This window comes from Sinocyclocheilus grahami, unplaced genomic scaffold, assembly GCF_001515645.1.
Source record: "Sinocyclocheilus grahami isolate Dianchi unplaced genomic scaffold, SAMN03320097.WGS_v1.1 scaffold1048.1, whole genome shotgun sequence".
In the NCBI taxonomy this organism is placed as follows: domain Eukaryota; kingdom Metazoa; phylum Chordata; class Actinopteri; order Cypriniformes; family Cyprinidae; genus Sinocyclocheilus; species Sinocyclocheilus grahami.
Window position 1 is genome coordinate 33,494 of NW_015506227.1, and position 12,570 is coordinate 46,063.

General features: G+C 33.4%; 1 protein-coding gene across 1 annotated transcript in view; it reads right to left on the bottom strand.

The window, feature by feature from the left end:
- Positions 1-12,570, bottom strand: part of znf292a (zinc finger protein 292a) — a 58,022-nt gene that overhangs the window by 27,876 nt on the left and 17,576 nt on the right. The window contains exon 3 of the mRNA XM_016251492.1: positions 6,889-6,967. Within this exon, the coding sequence (XP_016106978.1) occupies positions 6,889-6,967 (79 nt within the window). The remainder of the gene's footprint in view (positions 1-6,888; positions 6,968-12,570) is intronic.

Sequence of the window (12,570 nt, forward strand, 5' to 3'; positions counted from 1 at the left end):
ACATACATTGATATATACAAATATATATATATATATATATATATTTGTTTGTAAAATGGCACAGTTTTATAAATATCTGAAAGTACACTCTTAACATCAGTCAGTCAAGCATTATAATATGATAATCAATATTATTTCATGATAGAACTTAGTAATTAGAATTAAAACTTGATAGCCATGTATGAATGCATATTAATCATTTTAACTGAACTTCGGACTGGTGGTGGTGCTTTTTTTGGTCATTCAGTGTTTCTGTAAAAGAATAAAAAATTTGGGAAAAACTAACAAAAATACTGATTAGGTAATAATGATACGAATTCTACTAATAAGAACCATATAAAACGCACCAAGGATTAATGAGCTACTGGATTCATGAATATTAATCAGGTTGTGTACGTTCGCTCGAACTGATTTGCTGAAATCAAAACAGGGACGATAATAGGTGAGCGCCAGCCAATGAGATTGCCGTTTGCGCATTAGTTCCGCCCACTACCGGAGAAAGCGGCCGTTCTTAAAAGCGGAAGAATTCCAAAGGAACTCCGTTAATTTGACAGCAAAATACAACAAAGAATATCGTTTACATGTAGCGCGCATAGGTAGCGCGTCAATTCTCTCTCTCTCTCTCTCGCTGCGTGTGTGTGAAACAAAGCGACGGCGAGTCGTGCGCCTTCACACTAGAGTTTACGGTACGTTAAATACAGGTGCGTTGCACATCCATTCTGATGAACTGAAAAACAGCACAGATCGCTTGACGGAGAGTGAAACTGATGCGCTCAGTCAGAGTGTTCGGCGAGTGAAAATATATCTGAGCTAAACTTATACTTAGCCTCCAACTCACACTGGCGAGTCAAATCTGAAAATGTATTAGCAATTGGCTAATATTAGACATAATTTAGTCGCCCAGAGTAAGATTTAGTCGCATATGTGAGTGATTTACTCGCAATGTAGAGGGTTGCAAGATTTAGAGAAGATCTGTAAAGAGGAGTGGATCAAAATCCCTCCTGAGATGTGTGCAAGCCTGGTGACCAACTACAAAAAATGTCTTACCTCTGTGCTTGCCAACAAGGGTTTCTGCACCAAGTTCGAAGTCATGTTTTACTTGGGGATCAAATACTTATTTCACTCACTGAAATGCAAATCAATTTCTAACCTTTATATAATGTGTTTTTTCGTGATTTTTTGGTTGGTATTCTCTCTCTATATGTTAAAATAAACCTACCATAAAAATTATAGACCCTTCATTTCTTTGTAAGTGGGCAAACTTACAAAATCAGCAGGGGATCAAATAAATATTTTCCCCACTGTAGAGAGCTATAATATAGATTGCACTTTTTTAAACACTGAACTTCAAACTCATCTATGCCGCTTTTTTGATCAGTCCTGAAGTGAACTTTTGCCTGTTTGATGATTAAATAAACTGTTTTAGACTGCTGCTTGAACTGAACAGGACGCGTCCGCTGTGTGTGATACCTGATACCTGCGAGTTTTCCTAGACGCAGCGCTGTTTTTTTTTAGACGCATATTTTTTCATTTTGATTAGATAATCATCACGTGTTCTAGAATAGAAGCAATTAAAGTGTGAGAGTATACATACAATATCCATGTAATTTCAATGCTATGGCCTTTGTGTAGATATTTAAAGATATACAAAGATCCATCTAGTTATAGTGTGTTAATTTCAACATCTACTAATATATTTTTAAATATTGAAGTTGCTTCTGTTAACATTAGTTAATGAACTATGAACTAACTATAATGATCAATATGTAATTGAATGATCAATATATTTAATGATCAGTATATAATTAGTAAATTTTATGTACAAAGTGTGGTTCAATACTGTTTCAGAACTTTTTTCATTTACTTATTTTTTCATTTTTTTAAAATAGTAAAGCACTGTTTTAGTTTTTGTTTAGTATCCATTTGAAAAACTATCTGTTGATTAATCTGTATCGGCCAGTGTGGTCCAACCTAGCTATTGGTATCGGTAAAATTCACTATCGGTCGACCTCTAATAGTAGATTTTGCCATCGTCGCTGCCAGGGTTGTGTACGTATGTGTGGAGTGGAGCTATCAAAATAGGGGCGAGGTCTTGTTGGGATATAGGCATGTTTGCTTTGGTGCTTTGAAATATCAACATCGTTTGCCAAAATTTGCTTAGTGCACCTTTAAGTGTTATTTAAGTGTTATTATTTTACAGTTGAATTCAGTTTTTTTTTTTTTTTTTACAGTCGAGTTCAGTTTCTGAAATAATTCTGTACCTAAATATTACTGTTAGACCTACCTGGAAAACTTAAAGTACTGTTAATTTAATTTGTATCATGCTATTGTTTTTGTTTGTTTGTGTCATTTATTTATTTGTTATTATTTTATTACTTACTGTTTACTTGTCTTTTTTAGTTAAAATAAATTCAATTCTGAGTTGGGGAGGTGGGGAGGTTGAGCCATGGGAAACAGTCCTGCCACCACAGCTGGAAAAAATCCTAAAGGAAAAACTGTGTAAATATGAAGTAAATATGATTTTCATTTACATTAATCAATACTAAATTTGCCATTAGTAATTTGCACTCAAGCACACACTCTGGCTCTAAGGATCTCTCGTTTTTGGCTAATTTTGGCTCGGACATGCACATGTAATTACCATACCAAATTTTTAGATACCACTGAAATTTCACAATTCTCAATATAAATTACAGCACAGTAATAAAGAATAAAATAGAAATGATTTACTAATTACAACCTCTTCGTTGTTCTTTGATTAATCTAATAAAAACTGCTTTGCACATGGAGAATAAAAACAATAAATATTATAATAATATTATATTAATAATAATATAATATTATTAACAATAATATAAATAATATTATAAATATCATAGTATTAGGTTATTGGTTTATTACCGGTAATTGGTTACTTCCACACTTGTATTGGTCGACCTCTACAGAGGTATAGTCCAATAATAATATTATATTAATAATAATATAATATTATTAACAATAATATAAATAATATTATAAATATCATAGTATTAGGTTATTGGTTTATTACCGGTAATTGGTTACTTCCACACTTGTATTGGTCGACCTCTACAGAGGTATAGTCCAATAATAATATTATATTAATAATAATATAATATTATTAACAATAATATAAATAATATTATAAATATCATAGTATTAGGTTATTGGTTTATTACCGGTAATTGGTTACTTCCACACTTGTATTGGTCGACCTCTACAGAGGTATAGTCCAATAATAATATTATATTAATAATAATATAATATTATTAACAATAATATAAATAATATTATAAATATCATAGTATTAGGTTATTGGTTTATTACCGGTAATTGGTTACTTCCACACTTGTATTGGTCGACCTCTACACCAACAATGTGCAAATTGTAGGCTACACCAGTGTTTCCCAACCTTTTTTTAGTCGCGGCACCCTTTGGAAATTTTAACAAATTTGTGGCACTCTACAAAATTAATTTTGTCACAATATTTGAATTTCTAACTTCGATATGATAATTTGAAAAGTATAGCTATTGGGTACAACAGGGAAGAACTGCAGAATATAATGTTATACAGATATTTTTTATATTATTTAAAAAAATTGTCCATCAATGGTGGCAATCAGTTGGCTAATTTCTAATGAAGAGACCAATTTATATGACAGATTTTAATGTAGGCTTTTATACATAAACATTATTTAATAACCATTATAACTAGCTATCTCACAAATTTTTGCTCATTCTGTGTTTTTTTTATTTTACAGTGGGGTAATTTTGGTGCAGTAGCACAAGATAGCTTGTTTTCAAACTTTGAATTGAATAAAAAATGACAAGTAAGCAAGCAGTCAGTAATAAAATAAGAACAAAAAAAAAATTTAATAATGATAGCACAAATAAAAAAATAACATGTATGGAATCTCTTCACTTGGTGGGCAGAATAAAGGCCTCCTGTAGCGAATCCATGTGTTTTCATAAGAAAAATATCCATATTTCAAACATAATAAACACTTTTCTCTCACTTCCGGTATCTGTCATACGTGGAATGTGTTCCGGCTATACAGTGCACAGCATAAATGAGTACAACCCCTCTGATTAAATATAAAAGATGTATGATCACTAATATAACTCATAGAAAGATGGCAAAATTGAAATGTATAGCACTGAGTGTACAAGTTCATGACAAATTTTCCCATCTGTGCTGTTTAACTCCTGGCGGACGACCTCCTTAAATGCCCTGGTCTTTAATGGGGAGTGTTGCTCAGCTCGTCTCTACAGAATCTCTCACAGCAGCTCAAGAGTGTTAAGATTGAGTGAAATACATGTCCACTGAAGGATTTTCAACTCAGGAGAATGAATATCTTCATTGTCATGTTACAAAAAACGCCCAACAATGCAGGGAATGAGAAGAGGGTAGCATCTTCAGTTTCAGGTTTTTGTATTACATCACACAGTGGTGTGTGAATTCATGACAGTGTTGATAAAGTACAACTCCCTCACACCTTCAGCACACATACATCCCTATAGAAGAGCTTTACTACCACTGAATGCCACTGTGGGAACCAGGCACTTCTCTCTGTACTCTGTACTCTAGCAACACCAGAACATTTTGGATGCTGTTAGATCCGAAATGATTGAATTGGTCTCATGAGACCAGAGTATGGATTCCTAGAAGTCTATATTTTGTAAATATGGGCCTTTGAAAAAGCTAAATAAGTTTATTGTGCTTTGGCTACAGTCGGTAGTTCTGGTGTGGATAAACAACCATGCATGTCACTTCTGCATGCTGCATCTTACTCTGTGAGATAAAGTGTCACTCTTTTCACAGCTTTTGCCAGCTCTGAGACACTTTCACAGTGTTTCTCATGCTCTTTTTCTAGCAAAAACTCACTCATCACTAAATGAAAGCTTAAAGTGAAGACCTGATTATTTCAGGGGCCTTTTCACAAGTCCATTGTTTTTGAATTTCTGTGTTACTTTGGCTATATTTTCACACTTAAAACAATAATTTGCTATTCCTCTTGTACCATTGTCCTCTTTTATACTAAGAAATAAATCTCCTGACAGTTCTCTCTCAAGTGGTTTCATTGTTGTCAGCATTAAGTCTAAATATGATTCAGTGGGCCATATAACACTTAATTATCAAGAAATGACTTACCTTTAACAGTTTTGGTTCAACATACTTACCTGTTGATCAATACTTGCCTTAACCTTACAACACATTATATATTTTTTTTATTATTTAGTAACTTTCAGGAGGGTGTACTCATTTTTGCAACACAACATTTTATCACTTTGATAAGAAAATTTTATTTTCTTGAATAATTTTAACATTCTTCTTTGGTAACTGATCAAGCAGACTTGCTGGAATATTATATATCTAAAAAACCATAACATGTTTTCTAAGCCAAGAGTAATTGCTGAATTTGTTAAGTTTCAGAGGGGGTGTACTCATTTATGCTGTATATGGTAATACACGCCCGTCAGTCAATAGCGGTGGGCGGGGCTACCGCAATATGACGTCATATTGCGGACAGGATCCAAACCGCTCGCTTTTTGAGCCTAGTTTGGTTTTATGAAGATTTTAAAAAAAGACTGGGTGGATTTTTATCATTCTAAGATGGCTGTGTACACACAATTCCAACACACATTTCTGTCCAAACACCTTGTAAAAGTGGATTTTGCGTAATAGGTGCCCTTTAATGAACTCGGGCTAACACGAAATAACAGTTGTATTTTTTAACAAGGATTAATAACTTCTGTAGCAAATGTAGCTATTGCTTATTGTTAATGTTAGTGCATTAACTAAGGTTAACTAATGAGATCTTATTGTAAGGTGTTACCTAATGGTCTTTATAATTCTTTTGCACTTTAATCTGTGTGAAATGATTTACTTTATACATCTTTTGTGTATTGCTTTATTGTATTTAAATGTTAAGTTTCTTTTTGTTGTAAGAAAAAAGTTATTAAACCTGTTATACTTTATGACAACACTTTTTTGCAACTAAATTTCAATATCGTGATAATACCGTATACCGTGATAAAAGCATTAGCAATTAATCGCAACATGAAAATTTGATACCATCATATGCACTGAGGTTGCACTGAGGTTGTGGCATTCAGTACATAGCACAGAGATAAATTTGCATTGAAAAACGTTTTCGGTGTTTTGTAAACCCATATAGATAGCCCTTAACCAAGCTATCTGATATACAGTATATGCGACACTGGAACACAAAACCAGTCTTAAGTCGCTTGGGTATATTTTTAGCAATAGCCAAAAAAACATTGTATGAGTCAAAATTATCGATTTTTCTTTTATGCCAAAAATCATTAGGATATTAAGTAAAGATCATGTTCCATGAAGATATTTTGTAAATTTCCTACCGTAAATATATCAAAACTTAATTTTTGATTAGTAATATGCATTGCTAAGAACTTCATTTGGACAACTTTAAAGGCGATATTCTCAGTATTTAGATTTTTTTTGTACCTCAGATTCCAGATTTTCAAATAGTTGTATCTCGGCCAAAGATTGTCCTAACAAACCATACATCAATGGAAAGCTTATTTATTCAGCTTTCAGATGATGTATAAATCTCAATTTCAAAAAATTGACCCTTATGACCCATATTATTCTTTTGGACCTCTTACCCAATACATTCTTTAAAATATTATTTATGTTATTGTGTGATGGGTGCGATTCAACGGTTGATAAAGCTGATCCTTGATCAAAATTTGATGCTAATATGAGTGTGATAATCTTTAATTGTATCATTCTGCATCACAATTTAATGATCCAGGTCAATCCACCAATTCCCCAGATGCTGCATGTTACCTTTATGGTAAAACATGCAATAAAGTATTGTCTCTGACCTTGACAGAAGATTGAAACTCTTTCCATAAGGCACCAGGAATTTGCTCGGAGAACGACAACAGAAGATTCAGACAGCTCCTAAGAGGAAACAAGAACATCTAATGAGTCAATTCAGAGAATTGCTGCACAGCTGAATGATATATTTAAAAACAATAAAGTATAACATAATGAGTTCTGTTAGCCACTAAACTCTATCATATAAATGGAAAATACCACCCGTTCTGCAAACCAGGCAGCATGATCAGTTTCTAGATTTTGAAAACATGACATGACCAGTCAGTGGAGGACACTGAATATTTACTAAGTATTTGTGAAATATATTTATTTGTCAGCTTTCATTTTAGGTATATCATTAGAAAAAGCTCCCCTTCAGCCCAAAATAATTAGTCTGAGAATGGTCAGACTGCACACCTGCTTACATTGCTTAGAAAAACATACTAGGTTACAGGGTGTGATTTTGGACACAGCTTTAGTCTCCCATACGGTCATATGTGAAAATTAAAATATAATTTGTATATTACTTGCACGGGATTGCAGATATTGCACATCATTTTACTAATTTCCACAGGTTCAGTGCTTATAATGCAGGAAATTCCCCAAACATTTATTCGCTAAAGCATGTAGGCTGAAAGAGCATTTGCACAGTTATATGACCTTTTTCTGTGAGATTGTAATTTCACAATGTGACTGATTCTCTTTGTCAATACAATGCAAAAATGGTTTTCACATCACCACATCCCATATACACTGCAAGTGACCTACACGCTGTGATACGAAACTTTCAGCATGAAAGATGCATCATTTGCACTATAACTGATTTTAAACTATTCAAGTACAAGATGACGCAAAAGAAAGCTCTTGCGAGAGAAAAACAGTACTCGCTAGCTCTCTGAGACATTTTTCTGTGTACTGACATCCAAAGCATGCACACATAAATCCTTAATATTAATCAAACAACAAAACAGAAAATTACTCCCTGCTCTTGACTAAATAGCTTTTGTAACTTTAAGGATTAATCTGTATTTATTTATACAGTGAAAACTATCCAGTGTCATTTTAAATTTGATTACTTAATTCAACCTCTGTATTATTTCTGTGCCTGAATACTACTGATAAACCTAGGACTACCTGAAAACTTAAAGGGTTAGTTCACCCAAAAATGAAAATTTGTTATTTACTGATTATTCTTTGTTCAGTAGTACAGTAAAGAAGATTTTTAGCAGAAACCATGGCCCTTGTTTAGCTGGTGTCATAAAATCATATTATACACGGGTATACTGGCACATTTCAAGTCAAACTAACTGTCAGCAACATCCGAAAGATAGGTTTTATTGAATAACCTGTAGATCTGTGCTGGCTTGAGCTGCGTACGGTTTGTATTTGGTTCATCCAATTTACTAAAAAGAATTGGTTCAAAAAGAACGATTCGTTTGTGAATTGGATATAACTCTGGACCATTGTATTGAAAAAAAAAGTCACCCTATTGTACTTAGGGCTGCAACAAACGATTATTTTGATAATCGATTAATCTAACTATTATAAGAATGATTAATTGAATAAACATCTATTATTTCACTGATTAATCAGTAGACTTTTGCAATTAGTTAAAATATTGAGTTATACATATTATAACAAATAAAGGTAATCACTTCAGCTTTTGAAAATCATATTATGCAATTACAAATATTATTCAATTAATTTATACAAATAAATATATTTGGCACACAAAATGAAGAGACTGATAGAGAAACTCTCTCATTCACCATTTAATTAGCTATATGAAAAAGTAACTGAATGACACATCATTCAGCCTAACATCTCCTTTTGTAAGTCGTATGGATGAGAAACAAAATAAAGGTAAGTGATAAGACGTTTTATTTTTGAATAAACTATTTTACTCACAACATAATCTCTCTTAAAATACCTTATAGGGTTATGATAATCAAAACAGTCCTGAGCTAGATCAAGATTTAATCTCTGCAAACCAAACTATCACTTTAATGAAATAATATATTTATTTCCCACTAATAAAAATGTTTTGTCATTAGCTAGCTCAACACTGGAGAGCTGCTTTATAACAGAAAATCAAGTTTTTCATGTTTAATACTGTAAAGCTGCTTGATTTAAGGCTATTGCATAAAGTACTATATAAATAAACGTGATGTGACTGGACTTAACTTGAGTACTGAAACGCAGAGCTCGTGCAAACATCCACATTGCTGTAATCAGATGCATTCTTAACTGCTGCTTTCTCACCGCTGTCAGTTTTTGTTGTGTTTATTTTATTATTGAGAGGAAAGCACACAGCATATATTTACAGATTCATTTAAACGCAGCTCAGCAGCTTCAGGTTTGGCTGCGTTTGCTCTGAACTGAAGCTCTGTGTCTTCTTCTCTTGAACTGCATCCAGAAGGGCTGAATTACAGTCTTGCACTACAGCGCCACACTAGTCACCAAGGCTCGCCCCAAGTGGCCCAATCGGCGCTACAGCCATCAATAGTACAAAATTGCTCATAACTCCTAAACTGTTAGTCGCAGGCTCAAGTGCCTTATGTAGTTGGAATCCTTGGCTCACGACAGACAAAACACATGCAATGTATACAAAACGATTGAATTCGATCGTTTCGGGTATTTTGAATTTTTAAAAAAAACTATTTTTGCGAACTAGTCCAAGGTTTTTCACCCAATTAGAACCAAACCAGTGCAAAAAGGTTCTCTGGAGAGTGAATATCAATAATTATCAAAAATAAAGTTTAACTCACCGTCGCAAAGGGACGCCAAAACATTAGAAAAGGGCAGGGACACTTTTACTAAAACAGCTTTTGAACGAGATATCTTTGCTAAACTCAGAACACTCATGTAAGTGCGCAATCTGAGGTCACATGAAAAAAAAAATAGCAGAGCTTAGCAACTAGGTATAAGAGGGGAAAAAACTAAAATGGCTATAACTAGCAACCATCTGTCTGATCAACATGAAAACTGGTACGCAGTGTCCAAAATGCCAAATGGTGTAAATAAGGACATTTGCATATCTCAAAAAAGCATGGCTGTTATTGGCCAATGAAGTTTGAGCACTATTAGACAAGACTAACAGAGGTTGATTGGAACTAAACTCAGTGGGCCTGTTTGACTCATGGCCCTAAAGTTATGTGAGAAATTTGAAAGAATTCGGCTACTGGGTTTTTTCACACATACACACAATTTTATTAACATCTAATAGGCCTCCTCATTCTGAAGAACTTTGCCTCTAGAACCACTGATGTCAATCAAATCGTTTGTTAAATAATTGAGAATATGTAAAAAAAAAAAAAATTTTTTTAGCTACTTTTACGAACTAGCCCTACATTTTTCACTCAATTCTCTCAACTCTCTAGGTCAATAATTATCAAAAAAAAATTGAACTCTACACTTTGGTTAAGTATAACAGGGTCATTTTTAAAGCAGCATGGACAAATATACCCAAAAGCCTATGAATCCTAAACAAAAACTCAAAAATTCTTAACAAGCATGCAAAGTTTCATGGAGATCAGACCATAGGTGTCGCTATAACAGTTAAAAAGGCTTCAAAAACACAACATTTCTATGGTAAATGACCTCAAATTAAAGAAAATATTCATATATTCACACATACACTACGTCTTCATATCAGATAGATCTCCTCATTCTGAACAGCTTTACCTCTAGGTCCACTGCTGTCAATTAAATTGTTCATTAAATATTCACGATTATTTAAAAAGACTACTTTTGCAAACTAGTCCTAGGTTTTTCACTCAATCTCAACAAAATCACTGCAGTGCAATTCTCTGGACCCTATAGATCAATAATTATTAAAAAATATTTAACTTTACTCTTTCGTTAGCTAAAACAGGGTCATTTTAAAAGGGCGTGGCCAATTATACCCAAAAGCCTATAAATCCTAAATGAATAAAAATCCTATATAAATCCTATAACTGCCATAAACGTTAATAAACATCATATTTCTATGGTAAATTACCTGGAATTGCCAAAAATGCTCTTTTTAATCAGGCTCGCTAAATAATATGCAATGTCTTTTTTCTTACGTGATTAAATGCATTAAAGCACTTGAACCCCGGTAATCGTTGCTATATTTTCATTGATATCTTTATTCTATTGTATTTATTTGTGCTATTGTTTGTAATAAGTTAATTTTTTTCTTAGTTTATTACTGACTGTTTACTAATTTGAACAAATTAAATTCAAAGTTTGAAATCAAGCTTTCCTGCGCTGTGTAAGCTACGGCGCAACAAAGTGTAGTTGTACACAATATTACATTTCTGTAAGTATCTTTCTAAAAATTTAAATATGAATTAACACACAATTGCATAAATCGTAAAAACAAATATTTAAAATGATTCAACATTTAGGTGAGAATAATAAAAAATAATAATTTAAATTAAAATGACAAAAAAAAAGTGCACTCCCAACCTCCATTGCACTCCCAATATTGCTTGGAAATAATATTTCACGTCTTTAAATCCATTTACAGTCAACCATGCATTATTTTACGTTTTTTTATATAAAAATCTTGCTAGCATTATGTGTATATTTATAAGTTTGCATGATTTTATGTTCACATGTCTGATGTAACAAAAAATAGAAATTACAGCTGTTGGTGCATTTCTATTGTAAAGCAGTGGTGAAATGTTGAAGATTGAGTGATAGGATGAATTGAGTTTAATATATTTTGGACAAGAATAATATTGTGCTTTAAAGTGTAATAACAACAGCCAGGCCAATTGTGCATTCTGCAGGTTAAATTCAACTTTGTAATCAGTATTACAATCAATTTTGTGCTTTGTGCGCTTTAAGTGATTTCTTAAAAGTGAATTAGAATGTTCAGGGCTCGACATTAACACTTGTCCACTTGTCCGGGACAAGTGGATTTTATGAAGGGGCAAGTGAAAGAGAATTTTACTTGCCCGACCGGACAAGTAACGAGATTAAAACGTCAATAACAAACAATAACTAGGGCAGCGCCAAAACTTTGGCGAGAATGATTCTGATTTTATTACTTTCAGTGTAAACGGTGACTGATAACGGATAATGAATTGACAGCATCAAGGTCGCGTCAGTCCAGGCTCATGCAGCCTGTCTGCCTCGTGAAGAAATCAAAACTAATAAGCGCAACAGCACACACAGAGCAAACATACTGCGGTAGATAAATATTCTATATAATAAGCCTATATGATATAGGTAAGCAACAACACATGACCAAGTGTGATGTTTTCCTGACTATCAACCTGATTGCAAATGTGACAATGATTTTATACAACAGTAGTATACAACAATTTGGCTTTAGAAGACTTGGAGTATATGCTGATTTTTAGTTTGTTTTTATTTTTTTGCTTTGTCACTATGTATGTTAAAAAGATTCTTCCAAATCTCAGGATTTTAAAACTTTAAAGATGATATTATTGTTACGGGGCTGACGAGACGTGAGACCTGCGGATCCATGTGCAAGCTTTATTTGATAAAGACAGAGACGTGGTCATACAGCAGGCCTGGGTCAGATGAGGGCAAACAGGTATATGGAGGGCAAAACACAAGAATAGTCCTAGGGCTAGCGCAGGTCGACGATCGGCAGACAGAATCAAAAAGGGCAAGACAAAAGGGGTGAATCCAGGGAACCAGGCGAAGATCAGAAACCGAGAAGGCTAAGG